General features: G+C 39.5%; 1 protein-coding gene and 1 long non-coding RNA gene across 2 annotated transcripts in view; one reads left to right on the top strand and one right to left on the bottom strand.

Moving 5' to 3' along the window:
* Positions 1-22,631, bottom strand: part of LOC129148867 (uncharacterized) — a 61,700-nt gene that overhangs the window by 14,989 nt on the left and 24,080 nt on the right. The window lies entirely within an intron of this gene.
* Positions 6,806-7,312, top strand: LOC103305335 (histone H2B subacrosomal variant-like). The gene has a single exon (XM_008162070.3). It carries the CDS (start codon positions 6,881-6,883, stop codon positions 7,262-7,264), a length of 384 nt encoding a protein of 127 aa, XP_008160292.1. The 5' UTR covers positions 6,806-6,880; the 3' UTR covers positions 7,265-7,312.

The raw sequence follows: 22,631 nt of genomic DNA, 5'->3' as shown, positions 1-22,631 counted from the left end.
TAAAAATATGTATGAATGTGCTACCCAATATTAGGTTGGAAATTCTACCCAGGGTTACATTTCAAGCTATACCCTACCCACTCTCAATTTATTCCCCACCAAGAAATACATAGATGCCATTCACATGGCCAGTATATATATAAAATAATAAAGAGCCTCACTTTATTATTTTCTCATTGGAGGAAGTATATCAGAATGCAAATGAGTGAATGTAATTGTAAAGATAACCATGAAATCACTACTTTAAGGATAATAATACCTTCCTCATAGAGCTGTTGAGAGGCTAAAATGAAACAATTCAGCATTTAGCATGATATTTAGCACAGAGTGGGTACTCAATAATTTGCTGCTATTTTGTTTACATGAATCAATTACTCAACAACTTTAGTGGGGGTTTTTTCCCTTAATTAAAAAAGCACAACCTTATTACTGATGGTCACTGTGCCAGAGGACCCTGACCACCAACAGGAGCCGCTCCAGAAATATTGTGGTCAACTCGCTCAAAAAGCACTTTCTCCTGCCCTAGCCAGTTTGGATCAATGGCTAGAGCGTTGGCCTGTGGACCAAAGGGTCCCAGGTTTGATTCTGTTCAAGGGCACATACCTCGGTTGCAGGCTTAATCCGCAACCCTGGTTGGAGCGTGTGTGGGAGGCAACCAATCGATGTGCCTCTCTCACATTAATGTTTCTCTCTCTGTATCTCTCTCCCTTCCTTCCACTCTCTCTAAAAATCAATGGAAATAAATAAATAAAAATTTAAAAAATCAATGGAAAAATATACATGGATGAGGATTAACAACAAAGACACTACAAAGAAAGAAAAGTACAGGCCAATATCCCTGATGAACATAGATGCCAAAGTCCTCAAGAAAATATTTTTTTGATCCATAGGAAATTATTTTTCTATTAATTCATGGGCATTTTGAGTTCATATTTATTTTCTATCTGCTGAGAAAACTGAGATTCTTATAGAACTCTTCCTTCTAGAATTTTATCTTATTTATTTACTAGAGGCCCGGTGCACAGATTTGTGCACCAGTGGGGTCCCTCCACCTGGCCTGCAGGCATCAGCTGAAACCAGCTCTCTGACATTCCCCAAGGGGTCCCAGATTGCCTGAAGGTGATGCACCCTGAAATTGGGCTCCCTCCTCTCTGGTTCCCGGTGCATCACCCGAGAACCACAGCTGCCAAGTCACCACAGCTCGGCAGCTCCTGCGTAGAGTGTCTGCCCTCTGGTAGTCAGTGCATGTCATAGAAACCAGTCAGATGGTCAGATGGTTGGATGGTCACTTAGGCTTTTTTATATATATATATGTAAAATTACATAGACTCTTACATGCTAGTGGTTTCTAAAGAAATCAACAATCATTTCATTAAGAAAAATATGAGTTTATGTTGGAGATTTATAAGACATAAAATAGTTATCTAATTTTCTATTGCACCTCTGTAAAATAAAAAATAGGGAAAAGAAACCCCCAAATTTTATTGTAAATGAAACCACTGTTGGATATAAACAAAGTGTGACCATTTTACAATATTAAAATATTGATTCTGAACAGTCCAGAGATGGAAGACGCTGACCATGCCTTGCCATACTAGCAGTCAGCAGATGTGCGTCACTGCAGATTGCCCAGGACCAAACCAGAGAGGGTCGGACCTGCATTACCACCATTTGTCCACCATCCAGAACTGAAATATCATTGCTGTTATGTACACATAAACAACTGTTGGACATAGAAATCGGGACTCAAAAGAACTGTTGGCCCAGAAAGAAACTCACTATAGACTGATTCATTTGCCTCTCAGCATAACCATTATTGCTTGTCTCATTTTCAGTTCCTATAAGTGTATTCCTAGTATCACATGAGCTCACTCATCTAGAGGAAAAGATGAACAACACAGACTGAAGAACAAGAACAGCATTGATCAGACTGTCAGACCTCAGAGGGAAGGTAGGGGAGGGTGGGGACAAGGAAGATAGATCAACCAAAGGACTTGTGTGCTTGCATATGAGCCTAACCAGTGACCACGGAACACAGGGGGATGGGGGCATGCGTGTGGGGGGGTTTGGGATGGGAATGGGGGGGGGGTTTGATGACAAATATGTGATACCTTAATCAATAAAGTAATTTAAAAAAAAATAAAGTACACACACACACACAAAATTGATTCTGGGGAAAGGGCAAATGGGTTTTAGTTAATTGATGTTTTACTATAATACATAAACCAGAACTCAAAACAAATTTTGTTCTCTCTCTTGTCCCAATACATTTTCTATTTTCTGCTAAAGAACAACAGACTCATCAGAAACTTCATCAGGAATTGACAACCTTCTACTTTCTTTCCAGGCTAATCCTTTATTATGTTCTTAATGTGCTCAAAACTAATCTCTTGGGTCACTTGAGGACAATGACCCAGCTTTCAGATTAACCAAGGCAAGACACAGGCGATTCTGTCATGTGAGGGAGAGGCCTCTGAACTAGTGAGGTTAGGGCTGTCCACCTCAGGAATCCAGCAAAAGGAGGTAGACTAATATCAAAGAGAAATAACTTAGGCCAGTGAATTATCAATAAATCAAGAAAGGAGAACAGGGGACATTGTTTGTTTGTGTTACTCCCCCTCAAATGTGGAAGTGTAAGACAGGTGAGACTCCAAAGTAAAGTGGGTCCCAGCCTGGCTTTACCCTCCTTCACTGTCCCTCCTCAGTTTTTTCAGCTCTGTTCCTTGCTAACCACTGAAAGAACTTTTGGGCAAAGCTAGTCTCAATTTACATGCACAGAAACAAGTTTACATCAAAGTCTGCACCTCTTTATGTCTCTGTACCTGGAGTCCCGTGACCAGAGAGCATGGATCACCCTCAGGAGCCACCCATCTTCTCATCTACTTGCCTCTTATCACTACCCTCTTCCTCCTCTAACTCCCCTTCTTACTTCTCCCCTCCCTCTTAACTCTTTCCCTTACAACTCCCCTTCCAGTGTGTGTGTGTGTTTTTCCAGGGAGTTTATAAAAACTCCCCAATACCTTCAAATATTTTGCTCTCTCTTAGCTCAACCAGTGACTTTCAACCCTGCCTGCATATTAAAAGAACTTAAAAAGAAAAAGTGCCTTAGCCATGCCCCTACAGAACCTAGGGTCTAGCCCTGTTGTGGTGAAAGACCCAGGAGAAGCGACAGCCAGCACCAGAGGAATCAGGAAAGTAAAACCTTTATTACCCAGCACTGCTAGTCCAGGGGACTTTGATCCAAAGCCTGAACGGCCAATGTGGGGAGGTTCTGATATATATCTTGTTGTGGCCGGCCCCTCAGGGTGGGCTTTGCACTCCACCCAAGTCCGTTAGAATGGGGAAGTAAGATTGCTGTTTAACTAGATACTGAACTAGGCTGTAAGCCCCCTACTTCCTTCTCAGCCCTTGCATGGTTGGCTTGGTTGTTTTACTCTCCCTAAGTGACTTCAATGTGGGTCCAAGCTTGAGAACCACAGCCATAACTGAAACCGGGATTCCTCCCTGGCAAACACTCTTCCTTTGCCTCTTTCTGGAGATCACTGTCTTCCACACCTCAATACCACCAGACTAGAAAGGGCAATGAAGCTCAAGCTCTTCCAGACCAAATTATATATATTTCCCTGGAGGCACTTCATTGACATACCCATGTCTCCTCTACCCCCACCACCACCCTAATCTGCCTGAATAACTTCTATATTCATCAAAATTCCACTAAAACATTACCTCCTCCATAAAAATCTAAGACAACTCTCCATTTTTAGTGGGGGGGGGGGCGGGGGAGCAAATCATAAGAAAGTTTGCCCATACATAGAAAGTATTTTATATATATTTCTGGTCATCTACTAAGGATAGTATTATTTATCTCCAACTTCTATGTGATTGGTGACCCAGATCATGCCTGACAATCCCATTCTGTTCACAGTGGTTGAGGTAAGCAAAGTAATACACTCAAAGGTGTCCATATCCCAAACTCCTGTAGCTGTGACTGTTACCTTACATGGCAAAATGGAATTTGCAGGTGTGATTAAGGTAAGGCTCTTGAGATGTGGAGGTTATCCTGAATCATCTAGGTGGACCCAATGTAATCACCGGGGTCCTTATACGTGAAAGAGGCAGGCAGGAGACTCAGTGTCCGAGTGATGCAGCATGAGAAAGAAGACCTGGCCATCGGTTACTGATGGAGGAAAAGCCAAGGAATACAGGCAATCCCTAGAAGTTGGAAAAGGCAAGATTCTCCCCTAAAGCTTCCAGAGGAATACAGCCCTGTGGACCCCTTGATTTTAGCCCAGTGAAGTCCACCAGGACTGTAAGATAATAAATTTGTACTGTTTTAAGTCACTTCTGGCGATTTGTTAGAGCAGCAACAAATCTGCTTAACCAGATACTGAACTAGGCTGTATCTAGGAAACTAATACAGGAAACTAATACAGTTTGGCTGTGAAAATGTTTCCAGAGTACACTTATATCTGTCAATACATGCTCTCAGCATTGAGTTAATGTCACCTCTGCTGCAGTTATTGTAGAATAATCCCTGAGAGACTCGATGATGACCTTGAGTCATAACAAGACCCTCGATCATCAATGAAAGAATAAGCAGTTAGAACCCCAGTACTATCCATATTTGATTATGAAAGACATATAACCCATCCCCCAAATAGACATAGTGTTGCCAAGCACAAAACAAAAGCCTGGAATGATGCATGGTTCTTAACTTTGGACCCCAGCTACACTTGAGCAGCTTGGAGATCCTGGGCTTCTGGTCCACTCATCATCAGTCCTTTCACTCCCTTGTGTCTCCTGCTGAAGGACACCAGGCTTCTTTCTAAGGCTAGGACCTTGAGGGTGAGAAGAGAGGGGAAAAGGAGAGAGGATAGAGGGCCTCCCAGTGTCCATTCTCAGGGTATGGTAGATGCAAAATCATTAGATTTGCTGCATTGCTCAGATTGCAGCCGGCATCTCCTGACGCTCATTATGTTAAAAGGTGTCTGTCCTTTGTTCCTGACTGTCTGGAGGAGGAGAAAGGGAGAAGAAAAAGAAAAACCAGCATATCAGTGGTGAACTCATAAATATTTTAGAACGACTTATTAAATTTTAAAAGGGAATTCCGGTTAACCCTAAAGTAGCCAGACATTTTACAGAATCAGTATTCCTCACTTTCTGAACTTTCTGGTCAATCAGTACTTTAGCATACAGCTAGCTTATCATTTTGACTTTAAAGCCATTTTCTTTTCACTACTGCAAAATATTGTACCCTTCCTTCTCCCCACCCAAGCACGCAACCGATTGAGAGAGTCATAGCGATCAGAAAGATGGGTATCAAAATGTTAGCTTTATTACTGCAAACTGTTTAGAGAATAGCCCTTAGGTGTGGAGCAACAACAAGCTTCCTAATGCAGCAACTCTGTACTAAGCAGAATGACCTGCTCACTTACTGTCATCTAGCAAAAGCGATCCAGCCCCGGGAGCAGAGCTACCCATAGTCAGGTCCCAATAAAACTCCCCAACAGGCATGCCTGCCATCTCCCCACCTCACCTATCCCAGGGAGGACTGACACCTGAAAGCCTCTTCTAAGTGACAGTAAATGAAGCTTTGCTATTATTAAGCTAAATAATGATAGCTAGAGAAAGCTGAAGGCAAACTCAGCAAGAGCTAACTAGAGATCTGTCGCTCCAAAGCATGCATGGAAGCAGTAGCCTCCGTCTCAGTGTGATGGCGCACTGTCCGAGGTGTGTTCCTGGCAATAAAGTGCGCACATTTATTACTGATAGCCACCGTCTTTAGAAATTAGGGCTTGTTCAATGTTTTCACTATACCAGCATTATTCTTACTTCAGATTTACTTTCTTGAGTGGGAGATAAAGGGAAGGAATTACATACAGGATTTGAGAAATTACACATGGCCCCGTCCAGCAGCTCGCAGTGGAGGACCTTCCATGGTAGCATTAATAGTTGTGGCAATTGTGAATTATTGAGATGCTTGTGAGTTGTGATTTTTACAGTTGCTTCTATTTCTTTTTTATTTTCCTCAGGGATAAATTTGATTGAGAAGGCAAACGGAGATTTTTTTTTTCTTTGCAAACTATATTTTATTTTATCAAACGGAGATTTTTTTAAATATCAGCATAACACATGAGCAAGAATTACTACACACTTTTAGTTAATCATGATGAAGAACTACAGTGTCAAGGAAAAAACAGAGCATGTAATGAAATTTGTGATTTTTTCAAGAATGATATTAATAGCATTATAAAAAATTAATGAACATAGTCCATGTATCATAATTTAAACAGTAACATAGGGGAGTTTTTGTTTTATTCTGCAGTTATATATAGTGGTTCCTTAAGGAGTTGGGATCCAGAAAAAAATTAGAATTCACTTTTTAAATAATAGTCACAATTTTTAAAAGCAATTTAGCTAAACATATTTACTTTTATTATAACATAATCATTTTGAGATTTATTTAATGTGCTTATAAAATGAATTTATGAATACTTTTATAAACAAAGATTCCCCCAGGCTAATGGCACTTTTTCTTGTATTTTCCCACCACTAACCTCCCAGTTTGATGGGGTTTGTTCAATTCTGAAACTATTGTATATTATGCTTGCAAATTGCTAAGAAATAAAATAGGAAACATGAGTACTCTTTTCTACCGTGACGTCTTCTTAGGAAAGCTTTAGAGGGGGCCAAGAACAAGATTTCCCCTGACCAACAAATCAGTGCCCTTGCTAGGTGATTGTGACATAGGAAGAGTAACCTCCAATCAAAGAGAAGCCCCAAGTCTGATTGTTAGTTGGCAGTATAAATGTGAGCGCTCCCCCCACTCCTGGACCCTTCTCCTCTCCACTCCTAACTGTTAAGGAGAACAACATCTACAATGGCCAGATCCACCACCAAAAAGACTAAGTGCTCCCGAGGACATCGAAACCCAAGCTCCAGAAAGAAATCACATTCCTGCACTGATTTTAACCGAAATTATTCACTCTACATCCGGAGGGTCCTGAAAGAAGTGGATCCCCAGAGGAGCATATCATCTGGCACCTTGGACATCATGAACTCCGTGATCAACGACATCTTTGAGCGCATTTCTACGCAAGCCTACAATTTGATGTGTTTCAGAAATCGTTGTACCCTCACCCATGAAGATATCCAGAAGGCAATGTATATGCTGTTTCCTGGGAAACGAGCTAAGTACGCAGTGACTTTTGGAAGTGAAGCTGTCCAAAGATATGTCCACTCCAAAAACAATTTACCAGCTTAATTAAATCTTGGGGAAAGTAAACCAAACTTACCCAAAAGATCACTTCAATATTGAATTCACTCTTTTTTTTTTTTTTCTTTTAGAACATAGTTGTAGTTCCTGGTATTTCCCCTATTTCTCTTCTCTCTAGAATACAATTACTCTCTTGCTGTTTTACTTTTTAACAATTTGACTATTTAGGTTTTCCTGACACTGCTCCCAACCAGAACTCTTGTTTTTCTTATGAATGTGTAGATCTTGTTGTGTAAATTCAATGCTTCTTCTATTGGTTAAGGTATTGTTAACTATGTAAAGGATGATTTAGTCCAGCTAATTTGACCCCCAAGGCACAGTGACTTTGTATGTATGAAGATAAATGTTTTAATCAGAAGTATACCAGCATTGGTAAATTTTCATCAAACTTCATTCAAACAATTTAGTTCCTTAATGAAGTCTATAGAGCACGTTAACTATTCCCTTTTTGTTTTAATTATTATTTTCTGAATTTCAACAAGCTCAGTCCATATCCATGTAAATTTCTCTCCCATTCCTTTGCTTTTCATTGTACTTTTGCTACCTATATATATATATGTCTCTACATTATAGGTTTAATTTTGCTCATTTTGTAACACCGAAGCCATACTACGCATGTTGTTCTGCGCCTGCCTTTTCATCAACATTATTTCTAAGATTATATAGCTCTAGTTCATTCTTTTCACTCCGATACTATGTAGTATTTTGTAATGTGAATATACCACAGCTTATTTATCCATCCTCTGTTGGTGGAGGTTTGGGTTGTTTTCAATCTTTTTGCTATTATGAACAATGCTACTATAATAATGAGTTGTAACAAAAGCTAAGGTTTATATAGCATTTGCTATGTACCCAGCATTTTACATAAATTAATTTATTTAATCTCTGTAACAACCTTACAAAAATTACGTAAGTATCCCTTCCTACAGATGAAAATGGGCACAGAGAAATAAGTGATTCGTCTGAGGTCACACATCTGTGTAAGCAGCAGAGCTGGGATTTGAGCTGGTTAACACAGCCCACTATGGACACACATTACATGCTGTGAACATTCTTAGACATGTATTTTCTGGTACAAATGTACAAAAGATTTCTCTAGGTAAAATAGCTAATGGTAATAGGCTTGCTGGATCATTGATATGCCCATATTCAATTTTACTAGACATTACCAGGCTGTCTTCCAAAGTGTTTGTAGCTATTTACATTTGTAGTAGATGAGTAATTTAGACCCTTCTGTTTATCAGGAACACATCACTTAAGTTTCTTCAAGAAAGGAGGGTTTCCCTAGGCAGTATTGCTCAGCAGTTGAGCATCAGTCCATGAACCAGGAGGTCACGGTTCGATTCCCAGTCAGGGCACATGCCTGGGTTACAGCTTCATCCCCAGAAGGAAGCTTGCAGGAGAAAGCCAATCGATGTTTCCTTCTCATGGATGTTTTTATCTCTCTATTCTTCTCCATCTCTCTAAAATCAATAAAAGTATTTTTTTAAAAAGAAAGGGTGTTTCTTGTATGTATATACTAGGATTGGATCTGAGACTATTCTAGGTGTCTCTCACTTAGGGCCTACCCTCTCATTTTCCTGGGGTTGCTCCCTTCTAAATCCCTCCTTCTCAGAGTCCCAAGAAATAGACCTGACAAACAGACCTATTGGAATCCACTTACATGAAATACCACAATAAAATTTTACCACAACAAAACATGGTTAAAAAGGTTTTTAGGTGGGTATTTTTATACACATGCATGTATTTAATCTGACTTGAAGCCATCCCATTTCAGTTAGGCCCAGGGACCAGCAAATTAGAACTCCTGGGCCAAATCTAGAAGCAGCCCTTTTATTCCCGTAGCCCCACAAGCTAAGAAGTTTTCTTACAATCTTACAGGGATATTTTAAAAGAAAATGAACACAAGAACATTCAACAAGCCTAATGTGTCCCACAAAGCCTAAAGTGTTTACTATCTGGCTTTTTACAGGAAAGTTTCCAAACTCTGGAGCATTCACAAAAAAAGTTTTATTATAAACAGAGGTATTAAAGTTGGGTGAAGGGAACTCTAGAGGACTCTTCCTATGTTAGTCTCTTTACTTTTGTGTATGTTTTGAAATATTTTAATAGAATTTCAAAATAAGATCTAGATTCTTGGAAATAAAAACTCAAGTCTGATTATATAAATGCATGTGTGTAAAAATACCCATATCTATGATAATTTAGGCATATTAGTATGCTAAAATACATATAACATAAAACTTACCATTTTAACCATTTTAAGTGTACAGTTCAGTCACATGAAGTACAGTCACATTGTTATGCAACCATCACCATCATCCATCTCTAGAACTTTTTCATCTTCTCAAACTAAAACTCCATAAACCATAACTAGACATTTCCACCCTCTCTGCATATTAAGGATGGTAGAGCAGAAAAATGATTGAACTTCTATCCAGCCCAAGACTACCTATGTTTGCATAAGAGAGTAATATATTTCTAACTTGTGTAAGCCAGTTACTGTTATTTCGGGTTTCCATCATTCATAGTCAAATCTAATTCTAATGTAGACATCCAGAAGATTATTGACTGCTAAGAAATTCAGTTAGTCTGAAAATGATTGTATGCTTATTAAATAAAGACATATTAATCTAGAAATGGAGGATGATAAGTATCTTGTATATTTACCAGATGTTGCTATAAAATGAAATCTCATGCCATTTAGCAACCCTTTCTCAGAGGTGTATTAATACAGACAGCAAGAGCTTGCCTATTATTAGTCCAGTGGACAAATGATGTGATTTTGAAACACTACTTAAAATACAAATATATATGAGAGATTCAAAGAAAACAAAAGAAAATTTCCAACTAAGCCAACAACATGACCAACGTGGATTCTGTGATAATTTGAAGATAGAAGTATAAAGAAACATAAAAGATGTTTCACACCAACAAGAAAGAATAGTGCTGATTTTGTAATATAAATCACCCAAATAATAAAATTCTAGCAAATTTAGATTATTCTCTAAATTTAGAAATCTTGTTTTAGAAATTAATCATGTAATCTTATGTAAATATATGCTATCACTTACCATAACTTTTTAAAGACTTGCTATGCACACTGTTAGCTTGTTCTTGTATGGACTGAATGCGTCAGAAAGTACTGGGTAATAGGAAAGTACCATTAAGTATATAATACCTTACATATAGTACTTATAGTTCATTTATGCATTCACAGAAATGCCTTCTTTGTGATAAGATGCTGAGAAAACAAAGACAAGATCTATCCTTTTAAAAGCTTAGAATCTAATGGAACAAAAACTGAAAATAAAGTAAATTATTGGAAACAGCTGACATACACTGGGTCTAGGTTCTGAAGTAGCTATTATTCTAAGTGTTCCATTTATGTCAACTTAATATAAAGCCCAAGTTAACAAGTGAGAAAAGGACTATTATCATTTTACAGTCAGGCACAAAAGGCTAAGAAACTTGCCAGAGGTCACAAAGTTGTAATAAAAGAAATGTGACTGAACCTACATACTCTGACCCCAGAGCCCATAACTTAAAGCACAGTGCATGCTGCATCTCCTATAAAGAGAGAAATGTAGAATACATGGTGGAACATCTAACCCAGAAGGGAATTGTGTCTTATAGGAGATGACACTTCATCTATGTCTTGAAGGAAATGTAGATAGAAGAAATAATATTTGCAAAATCATAGGACAGTAAACAATATAAATATAAAATAATTCCAAGTTGAATGGCTGCCAACAAGCACAGGAAGAGGGAGGGTGGAAATGAGTTCAGAGAGGTAGGCAAAAATATGTGGGCCGTCTTATAACTTGAATTTGATCCCAGTACCTATGGGAGATCCATGGTGGGACTTTAAGCAGGAGAAAGTTGTGATTTCATTTGTATTTAGAAAGATTATTCCAGCAGCAGAAATGAGGATGAATTAAAACAGAAAGACACCAGTTTATATGTCATTAGAGTGATCCCGGAAAGACCTGATGAGGGCCTGAACCAAGTCATTTCCAGTGGAAATGAGGAGACAGAGATGGATGTGAAAGATACTTAGGAGGCAGAATCACCAGGAGACATGTGCAATGTGTACAGTACCCGAGAAACAGCCAACTAGGAATGCCCAGCTCTAGCTCGCGAGGCTTCATGGATAGAGTCAAGACATGAGGCTCAGATTATTTATCACTTCCACATAAAATATCTAGACAGTGTGCAAGAGACAATTGTAAATGGTGCCCTAAGTAGGCACCAGAGCACACATGAGTGCTCCAAGTGCAGAGGATCTGGCAAATGTCAAATGACCTGGGGGCAGATGATTAGCACTTATCTAAAGCTTAGACAGAAGAGGACTGCTTGAATTTTTAATACTTGAGATCAATCTTTATCACAGCCTTGTGCTATGTCACACATCATGTGTTGGCAGATTTCCTTAGCTCTGACAGCTGATGGTTTTGGAAGACATTCGGCAGTGTGGAGAGAAACCAAGAGCCTATGTAAATATATGGGAGAAAGTAGCTGCCTATAAATAGTATAGGATAGCCCTGGCGGGTTTTGCTCAGTGGATAGAGCATCAGCCTGCGGACCAAAGGGTCCCGGGGTTCAATTCTGGTCAAGGGCACGTACCTCGGTTGTAGGCTCCTCCCCGCCCCGGGCCCTGGTTAGGGCTCATGCAGGAGGCAAGCAATGGATGTGTTTCTCTCACATTGATGTTTCTCTCTGTCTTCCCCTCTCTCTTCCTCTCTCTCTAAAAATCAATGGAAAAATATCCTTGGGTGAGGATTAACAACAAAAAATTTTTCAAAAAAATAGTATAGTATAAGTCAAGATGGAAGGTTAGTCAGTTACATTCAAAAAGAGTCCTAAAAAATAAAATGCTGCTTGTCTGGATGCGTTCTTCATGGAGAGTTACTCAGAGGCAAAAATAAAAACAAAACCTGTTTTCATGAAAGACGTTGCAATGGTCTGGGCACAGGCTCTGCAGCTTCAGGGCCCTGGCAATGAAGTGAGACGTGAGAGTTGGAGAAAGGGCTGGTTTCCCACCAGAATCCCAAAGTGGAAGCTGCAGGGAGGGCTCCTGCAAAGCTGGTGGGAAGAGGGAGAAAAAAGCAGTGTCCTGTGATGATTGCTCCCAATAGACTGGTCATGGGCACGTGTGAAGCCAGATCCCCTTGAGAGAATCACAGAAACTTCTGTGGGAACTTTGCCAGAAAAGTGAGTTAAGGAAACTTTAAGTTACTAAGATTTTAACTGCAAAGAACCTAAGGTTTAACCCTACCTTCAAAAGTCCCTTCCATGGGCATCTCATTCTTTGGTCCTCACTTCCTCTGGTGGTTTCTCCAAGCAGAGGAGCCAGAAAAATCACTTGACGTCAAATTAATTTCTACAGAGTTGCATGCTGACCCCCAATCAAGTCAGTCTTTTTAAATATTATTATTAAAACATCCCTTACCACCTGGCAGGCTGGCTCAATGGTTGAGCATCAACTTATGACCCAGGAGGTCACTGTTTGATCCGGGTCAGGGCACATGCCTGAGTTGCGGGCTTGATCCCCAGTGTGGGGTGTGCAGGAGGCAGCCGATTAATGATTCTCTCTCATCATTGATGTTTCTATCTCTCTCTCCCTCTCCCTTTCTCTCCAAAGTCAATAAAAATATATTTTTAAAAATTTTTTAAAAACATCCCTTATCCCAGATATGTTTGTATTTGAGTTACTCCATAGTTAAAAGGCTTTCAAGAAAAGAAAAGAAGATGCCAAAACTGGTTTGGCTCAGTGGATAGAGCGTCGGCCTGCGGACTGAAAGGTCCCAGGTTCGATTCCGGTCAAGAGCATGTACCTTGGTTGCGGGCACATCCCCAGTGGGGGTTGTGCAGGAGGCAGCTGATCGATGTCTCTCTCTCTCATCGATGTTTCTAACTCTCTATCCCTCTCTCTTCCTCTCTGTGAAAAATCAATAAAATATATTTTAAAAAAAAAAGAAAGAAAAAAAGTACTACTTAATGTGGTAGTCAGTCTCCAAGATAGTTCCCTAATGATTCTCTTCTCCAGTGTTCATGCCTCTGTGTAGACCCCTCCCACGATGTATCAGGGTCGGTCTGGATAGCCAGTACAATCCAGTGGAGGGGACAGTGTGTAACTTTCAAGGCTAGGTAGTAAAAAAACACTGCCACTTCCTCATTTCTTCTTGGATTACTCACTCTGGGGAGATTAGCCACCCAGACAGGAGGATATCAAAGGAGCCCAAACAGTCAAGCAGTGAGGAACTCAGGTCTCCTGCCAATAGCCAGCATCAACTTGCCAGCCACAGGAGTGAGCCACCGTGGAAGTGGATCTTCCAGCCCCAGGCAGGCCTTCTGAAGACAGCGGCCTGGCAACATCTTAACTGCAAACTCACGAGACTCCAAGCCAGAGCCGCCCAGCTCAGCTGTGCCTGAATTCCTGACCCTCAAAAATGTCATAAAATGATAAATTAGTGTTGTTGCAAAATTGGGGATAATTTGTTAAGCAGCAATATGTAACTCATATATTTAATTTATGTCCACATGAACAAGACAACTCACCAAAGTTATCCTCCCAAAACAAAGAAACTGCCCCCACATCAGGCTTTATCTTCCACCTTTGGTCAACTAAAGCAAATTTCTGGCACTTTTCAAATTGCCACATTTTTGTTCCCACTTACAGATAATAATGTTTAGAAATATGAAAGTCTAAGTCCAAAACATCCATTATAGTAGCATCTAGGTAGCTTGATAGGCCACAGAGCCTGTTGAAATAATTTCAAAAAGCAGGCCAAAAATTAATTTACACAGTATCTGTGGATAAACAACATCATTACATTCAATTATCTGACTGGAGAAAGTGGGGGGGTGGGGGGGTGGAATATAACAGTAATTTGATTTTAGAAAAAGAGACTATGATTAAAATGCTATTATTAAAGAAAAACTGAATGGTGCATTTTCCAAAGCAAAATGAACACATGAACACATTAAAAATACCTTATTGAAACCACAAGGGAAATGTTGGCCTCTACATAAGGTAAGAACCTTGAATAAATTTCAGAGGACTAACTGCAATGTTAGAAGCAAATCAAGATATTTCAATGAACACGCAAAAAATAAGCAGTACTAGAGATAACTACCCAAGTTTTGGAGGATCTCAAACATGAAATTGTGAGTTATCATTGTGCATGGCTTTGTGCTGTGGTTCATGTTTCATGTATCTGTCTCTTGGTCTAAATTGTAAGATCCTAGAAGGTGGGGACTCAGTACCTAGCTCTCAAATTCACTGCCAATAGCTAATGAGTTAGTTTGAGTTCCCGGAGGCAGAGGGGGTGGGGGTGGGGGGAGCGGTTGGAAGCAGATATCCACATCAGGAAATTCTGATGCCATAAATAAACTGGCGCCATAGTATAATATTCTATTTACAAAAATTTTAAGTGAAATCAATTTAGATACTTTTTAACAAGAATAATGGCAATAGTTGACTATGAAGCCGAAAATGAGAAAACTTGAGTTTTATATCAGTATACTAAAATCACAATATTCCTCTAATCTGGTGGTTGGCTTTTGTCCGCAGGCTGTGGTGGCTGCAAGCTTATGATAAGAAACTCTTTTACATTAAATGCCATCTGTATTTTCACATTGTTACACTGCAGGTTGCTTAACTTGAACTTGTAGCAAGCAGCCCTCTTTTCTACTTAACTATATTCATTTTTCAAGCAAACATTTCTCCCATTTCAAGGGAAAGCTTTCAAAATTCATATTTAACTCCTACATATTCAAAATATCGCATAGAAACTAAATGTTTACCTCTTTCTTTTTTTAAATATTTTATTGATTTTTTTACAGAGAGGAAGGGAGATGGATAGAGAGCTAGAAACACCAATGAGAGAGAAACATTGATCAGCTGCCTCCTGCACACCCCCCACCGGGGATGTGCCCGCAACCAAGGCACATGCCCTTGACTAGAATCGAACCTGGGACCCCTGAGTCCACAGGCCGATGCTCTATCCACTGAGCCAACCGGTTTCAGCTATGTTTACCTCTTTCTAAAGTTGCATAGCCCTGGCCACTGTAGCTCAGTTGCTTGAAGCATCGTCCCATGTTGCAGGTTCAATCCCTCGTTGGGGCACATAAGGAGGCAACTGATCAATGTTTCTCTCTCACATCGATATTCCTCTCTTTCCCTCTCTCTTTCTCTCTCCCTTCCTCTCTCTAAAAATCAATAAAAACATATCCTTGGGTGAGGGTTAATTTTAAAAGTAAAATAAAAAACTAAATAAAATTGTATAAAAATTTTGCAAGGTAAAGGAATTTTGAAAAAAATTAAGGTATATGATGCATTCCTATGCAAAGATAACTGTTGTTTTAAGTGTATTTTTATTTCCAATAATGATAATAAGAGCTGACATTTAGTGCGTGATTATGTGCTGAGAGCAGAGCTGAGCACATTATTTCATTCATTCATAAACTGTAAGAAGATCTTCAGTGTGTTTTCTTAAATATTTGCTCCTTAGGCTTTGTCATTCAATCATCCTTTCCATAAACATTTGCCAAACATTTATTTTGTACCCACCACTATGCTAAAAGATAGGAATACAGAAATAAAAAACAGATCGTATCTTTTTTTAAAATATATTTTTATTGATTTCAGAGAGGAAGGAAGAGAGAGAGAGAGGGAGGGAGAGGGAGAGAGAGAGAGAGAGAGAGAGAGAGAGAGAGAGAGAGAGAGAGAGAGAGAGAGAGAAACATCAATGATGAGAGGGAATCATTAATCAGCTGCCTCCTGCATGCCCCTACTGGGAATTGAGCCCACAACCCGGGCATGTGCCCTTGACCAGAATCGAACCCTGACCTCCTGGTTCATAGGTCAATGCTCAACCACTGAGCCATGCTGGCCAGGCAAAAACAGATAATATCTTAAAGGAACTCACAGGTTGTTGTTGCTGTTTTAAGTGAACAAATGGAGAAATAAAATGAGTACATTCTAATTCCTATGTGCATGGCTTCTAAGACAGACCATGGGGGTTCAAATCTTGACTCTGAGAATGCCTAGCAGTGGGACTTGAGGCAAATCAGGTAACTTTTTCAAGTCTCAGTTTCCTCATATGAAAAATAGGGATACCAAGTACTGAATGAGATAAGCCGTATAAAGCACCTAATTCACTGTTTGTCACAATGTAAGCACTTAATAAATCGTATTATTATTCATTTGTATAAGTACTAGCAGTAAAACACCTGAGGATCGATGACCTGTTCCACAGATCCTCAGGCTCCCCTGCTGGGTGCTCTCGCTGGATTATTGCTCTACTTTCTGTGCAACATATGTGCTCCACCTAACCAGCTGCCCCATGCTTTCTGTTTTCCATGGTCAGGTGATGAATGTGGGCTCTTCTTTATCCAGCCCTCCTGGTTCTGTCTCAGCACTGAGACCACCCGAGCAGGATTTTTTACTATGTCAGTTCTGAATTACTTGCTTCAGCTTATGGATGATACCTGTTGGTCAATAGCTAACTTTTTTAGTTCCTGGCCAACTGTGCCCTACCTTTCCCCCTCCCCAGGCAAGTCTCAATGGGCCTCATGGCCAAGCCCATGTGAGTTAGGGCAGGTTGAGGCTTTGCCTCGCCATGAAGGCCCTGTAAGGGGTTCCATAAATGAAAAGTGCCCAAACTGAAAACAGACCACCTGCTGCAAATACTCAGGAGTGTCACAATTTGTCAAGACATAGCTTGACTAGAGAGTCGCAGATTAGGATCCAGAAGTTTGAGAAGAAGGTATGAGAAACTTGTTCCTCTTACTAGTTCTTTGATATTTTTTAATATATTTTTATTGATTTCAGAGAGGAAGGGACAGGGAGAGAGAGACAGAAACATCCATGATGAGACAAAATCATTGACCTCCTGCACACCCCCCACTGAGGATCGAACCTGCAACCCCAGCAAATACCCTGACAGGAATTGAACCACAACCTCCACCACTGAGTCATGCCGGCTCAGTGGTTCTTAACCAGTGTCTTTAGCTACGCTCTGCCTCACTTTCCTCATCTGCAAATGTTTTTATAAGAATTAATTGACATAATGTTTGTCACATCAGGAACAGAACTTGGTATATAGTATATATACACAACAGAGCCATATATCATCATTTCTAAAATACACATTCATTTTCACTTTTAACATTTCTAAAATTGGAATGAATCTTATATTGTGTCACAGTTTAATCAATAGGGTTTTTTATCCTTTCTTCATAGCACACAAAAAATAACTATATATCTTATAGTCAATGGCATCTTAAGTGCAATGAAATGCAGTAATATCTTTCTCCTACCATAGTATCCAAGAACATATTTCATTCCCTTCCAAACCTGACAGGTCACTTAGCAAAAGTAAAGGCAGAACTATAATGGATGGTGCCCTTTAGCCATTTAGAACAACTGAGAACAATTTTTCCCCATTTCACCCAACAATTCCAATTTTAGGGCTGTGAAAGGAGCAACTGAGATTTTTGCGAAATAACAGAATCTTTAAAGAGGGCTCTTTTTTTTTTTTTTTTCCTTTTTCACAGACAGGACCTGTTTTTCCAAAAATAAATAATTGTTAGCAACTAGATATTGCAACTCTAGGAGAGAAAATATGTTCTCTTTGTTTCAAAATGTTCTACATAGAACATACTGATTGGTTCTGCCAAATCATTAAACATTTCTAAACATGTTAAGTTGTTTTGGTCCAAGTCCAAGTCCTGGTTTTACTATTAAAACTGATTCATATGAGAAAAGCCATGAACAAATGAGTCCCACAGACACACCTACACTCTCACTGGTCACCTGTACCTTTCTTTCTGGGATTGCCCTTTCTCCTTGCCTCTCCATCTATTGAATTTTTACCCAAGAGCCATCTAATGAAACAAGAAACCACAGAGCTTTAGAGCTGGACTGAAACATTCGTGATATCCCTAACTCAAAACCAACTTTTCTTCTACTGGGTATCCATGATCCTTTGACCTTTTTTCTATACTGGAACTTATTTGCCACAACTATATTTTTTAGAAAATTTGTCTACCTCTTTTCACTTCTCCTCATCATTTTTTTAATTTATTAAATTTATTGGGATGACATTGGTTAATAAAATTTATAGGTTTCAAGTGTACAATTCTATAATACATCATCTATATATTTATTGTGTGATCACCACCCAAAGTCAAGTGTCCTTCTTATATAATTTATCCCCCTTTACCCTGTTAATTAAACTGTGACACACACACCCCTCCATTTCCCTTTGGAAATCACCATACCGTTGTATCTATGAGAAGGCACTCATACTATACTCCCATTTCTTCAAGGTGGTCAGATATTTCTAGATAAAGGTCATTATAGCCTAGAGTAAGTACACATTTAAGCCAACACAAACACATTCATCTCTACTTTTTATCCAAAAATGCACCTTTGGATAGATTTTGCTCCAAACACACTCATGCATCGTCACTTCTGGAAGATTCTCAGTCACCTATAATACTAATAATTATGTCGTTGGAACATCTTGGAAACAATTATGCTTATTCCCATGGGTCCCATAACTCTGTAAGGTTTTTCATGGCCTCTGTAGCCCTGTGTCTGGTCCCCTTGATGTTAGACTTACCCGTGTAAACAAGTCTCAAATACCAAGGCCCCTCACATTTGAGGCTGTAAACATTTCTTACATAATTTTATAAGAAAGATAAACAACCCTAGCTCCTTTTCTCCAGGATTTTCTCATTTTTTTCCAAGACCTTAGGCATACTAAAGTATTATATCTACCTGGCCACAGCTGCTGGGCAAGGGCCTAGGCCCACATTGGCAGCAGTGATGACAACAGCAGTGCAAAAGCAGCAGCCACTGCAGCAGTGGCCACCACCATGAGAGGAAGGAGGGCTTCTGCGGGTGGCACCACTGGGACCCACGTGGGTGCCCATCAGAACCTGGAGCCTGACTGTGGCATCTGCATAAATACTAACTCTGGCCAGGCCGGCACAGAAACTGCCAGGACACTGGAAGTAAACGCTGTCAGTGAGTTATTACAAAATAAAAGTGTACACATGGACACGGCAAAAAAGCGTGTCAGGGAGTGAGCATAATCCCTTAAAGAGTTTAGAAACTCAGGTTTTGAAAACTGCTTCAACATTGCAAAGCACATATCCACAGACTTAGAAATAAAAAATAAATTTAAAGATCGTGACCTTTGACAAAAAAATTACACTACTTTCATATGACGCTTTCAATAAACCAATTGTTAATGAGGAAGATAATTTTAAAATTATTACCTTATTTTCTGGTGTATAAGATGACTTTTTAACCCAGGAAAATCTTCTATACACCCAGTCGTCTTATACGCCAGAAAATATGGTATTTTTCCTTGTAGTTGAAGATGCATTGACAGAATGCATAAACCAGCTTTTTGAATTTTATACAAATCATGAAGCCACATTTGGTCTCTTGTACAACCTCCATAAGTTAGAGGAAATGTCAAAGGAAGCATTAAAATGCCATTGTATAAATTTACATTTAAAATTAAATTTTGACTTACACAAAACTGATTTGTATGAAGAATGTTCCATGAGAACCATCAGCTCTATGTGTACTAAAATTTTTAGTTCAGAACAACTTATCAGAAATTTATCCCAAATGTTGTCACAGTCTATAAAGAACTTTTAACTGCTTCAATAACAATTGCATCAGCAGAATGATTCTGGTCACAATTTAAAATTATAAAAAATTATGTTCAATCTTTCACTTTCCAAGAGCAACTATTGTCTCTTTCAATTATATAAACTGAAAATAAGATTGCTAAAATTATATATTTATTTTAATGGTCTATTAAATAAATTTTCAGAAAAGCAAACCATGAAATTATGATTAATCAAGATATCACATTAATAAGTACTGTATTATATAAAATAATGACACCAAAATATTTTTTGCACTTTGTAAGTTATATTATTACTCACTTTGCTATTACCTCAGTTATATTTTATAAGTAACAAAATATTTTTTAAGGAAAAATTTTGTTTGTAATATTTTAATGGCACTTTTTTCCTGCTTTTGCAACAAGGGCCCTGCATTTGCATTTTGCACTGAGCCCCTCAAATTATGTAGTTTGCTCTGATTATAGAAAAGGGTGTTTTCATGTTTCATCGGGTTAAGAGAACAGCTATATACAAGGCCTTTATGTAATGTAATCAAGGACTTTAATAACATTGTTACATGGGAGAAGGGAAAAGTTATTCTATATAATAAAGATGTAATATGCAAATTGACCCTCATACCCTCACGTCACAAGATGGCCACACCCACGTAGTCATAAGATGGGTGCCCACATGTCATCACAAGATGGCCCCCCCCACGTTGTCACAAGATGGTTGCCACAAGATGGCCACCCCCACATTGTCACAAGATGGAGGGCAGAAGAGGGCTGTTGGGGGGGGACCTGGCCTGCAGGGGAGGGCAGTTGGGGGTGATCAGGTCAGCAGGGGAGCAGTTAAGTGTCAATCATGCCGGCAGGGGAGTGGTTAGGTGTCAATTAGGCTGGCAGGGGAGTGGTTATGGGGCAATCAGGCAGCCAGGCAGGCGAATGGTTAGGAGCCAGCAGTCCCGGATTATGAGAGGGATGTCCGACTGCTGGTTTAGAAATCTTCCGGCAGTTAGACATCTTCTGAGGGATCCCAGATTAGAGAGGGTGCAGGCTGGGCTGAGGGACACCTCCCCCCCAGTGTATGAATTTCATGCACCGGGCCTCTAGTACCTCTTCTAAATGTTCAACCAATTCTTCCAAGCCCAGTGTTATATAGAAGGTTCTAGTTGGGGGGAGAGGGAAAACCTTAAAGATCTTACAATCCCATTAAATAGACAGCAAAACTGAGGCTCCAAACTGTGATTGTTTCCAGTTCACAAGTGATTTAGAAGCAGGCTTGGGACTACATCTCAAGTCTCTCAAGTCTGTCTGGTACAATTTCTACCACTGTTTCTTCATGATTGTATCAATAAAGGTCCAGGAAATCAGAAAGTGCTCTAGGTATTTCAAACAGAATAATATAAGTGATGACCACCAAGAAGGAAGGCGTGTTCAAAGGGGCTGGAATAAGGGAAGGAAACGTAACTATTGCCAGAGCCATCCCCAGAAGCAGAAAGGGGAAAGATACCCTGCCTTCTCCCTCCCTCCCTCCCTCCCTGCCTCTCATCTTTCACTACTAATTTCCACTAGCAGAAATGAGCTGGAAGCCAGCTGACAGAAGAGTCTAGAAACAGTCTGTAGGAGTCAGCCCCCTGTGATACTGAGTGGATCAGGAAAAGGGTGAGAAGTGGATTTGAAAGCAAACAAGCAAATAACTGGCACACTATTAAGGTAGGGCTAATAACTTCTTCCGGTCCGAGTGCTACCTGAAAAATCTAAAAAGTCCTGGTGGCCAGATATTACTGACAGTCCTCAATTACTGAGCTAATGCATTTAAAGCCCTTAGCACAGTGCACAGTATGGTAAATGGAGATTAAAATTATCATTATCATAATTACAATCACTATTAACACTATTAAACAAGAAGAGGTGAAAAATAATAAAATAATCAGTGGGGTTTGTCAAAGGATGATTAAACTACCACTCAGTGACATAGCTGAATTTGCTCCTTACTATAGTGGGGGAGTGTGAGGGTGGGATGGGAAGACTATGCTGGTCAGGCACAGCTCTCCAAGCAGAACAAACTATTGACCTAATATGGGGTCTTTGGGGGAAGCATGGAGTGCCAGGAGTTGACAAATTTTCAGGGTTGTAAGTAGGTTGGCATCATCTATAGTCCATGGTTACTCAGGTGAAACTGTTGTTGGTTAGCTGGTACTCAGAGGTGTGTAAATTGGAGTGAGTCTGCCCCAATTGGGTGACTTTCATGAGGAGCTTCCTGGGGCAAGTTATTATTTATCAATTGGATGGGTTTAAAACTGGTTCTTGTGGTTACTTGTTAACTTTGCTAAGCGAAAATCAGTCTTTTCCCAAGATTCCATGGATGTTGGCAGGTTGATTAGAACAGAGCTCTTGAAAGTCTTCCTGGATTATATAAACTTTTCTTTTTTGTGTGTGCAAACATGAGAAAGTTAGGCCGTGTTGGAAAGGTCTTAATTCATCAACATGGCACATAGTTAAGACCTACAGCCTATTAAAGCTGATCCTTTTATTCAGTAGCCAAAGCTTAGCTTTGTTGCCTCAGAACAATTATGTGTCTTAACTAAATAAGTTAAAACATCTTCAGATCTTGTACTATAATCACCTTTAAATCTGATCTTATCATATATAGTAACTACTTATTGTTAATGAAAAACACTCAGCACATTTTTACT

This window comes from Eptesicus fuscus, chromosome 4 (genome assembly GCF_027574615.1).
Source record: "Eptesicus fuscus isolate TK198812 chromosome 4, DD_ASM_mEF_20220401, whole genome shotgun sequence".
Classification (NCBI taxonomy): domain Eukaryota; kingdom Metazoa; phylum Chordata; class Mammalia; order Chiroptera; family Vespertilionidae; genus Eptesicus; species Eptesicus fuscus.
Note: the sequence above shows the minus strand (reverse complement) of the source record. Positions and strands in the feature narration are given on the sequence as shown.

What these genes read in the sequence shown, in the direction of transcription:
- LOC103305335 (XM_008162070.3), top strand. Translation starts at nt 6,881, where the DNA reads ATGGCCAGATCCACCACCAAAAAGACTAAGTGCTCCCGAGGACATCGA.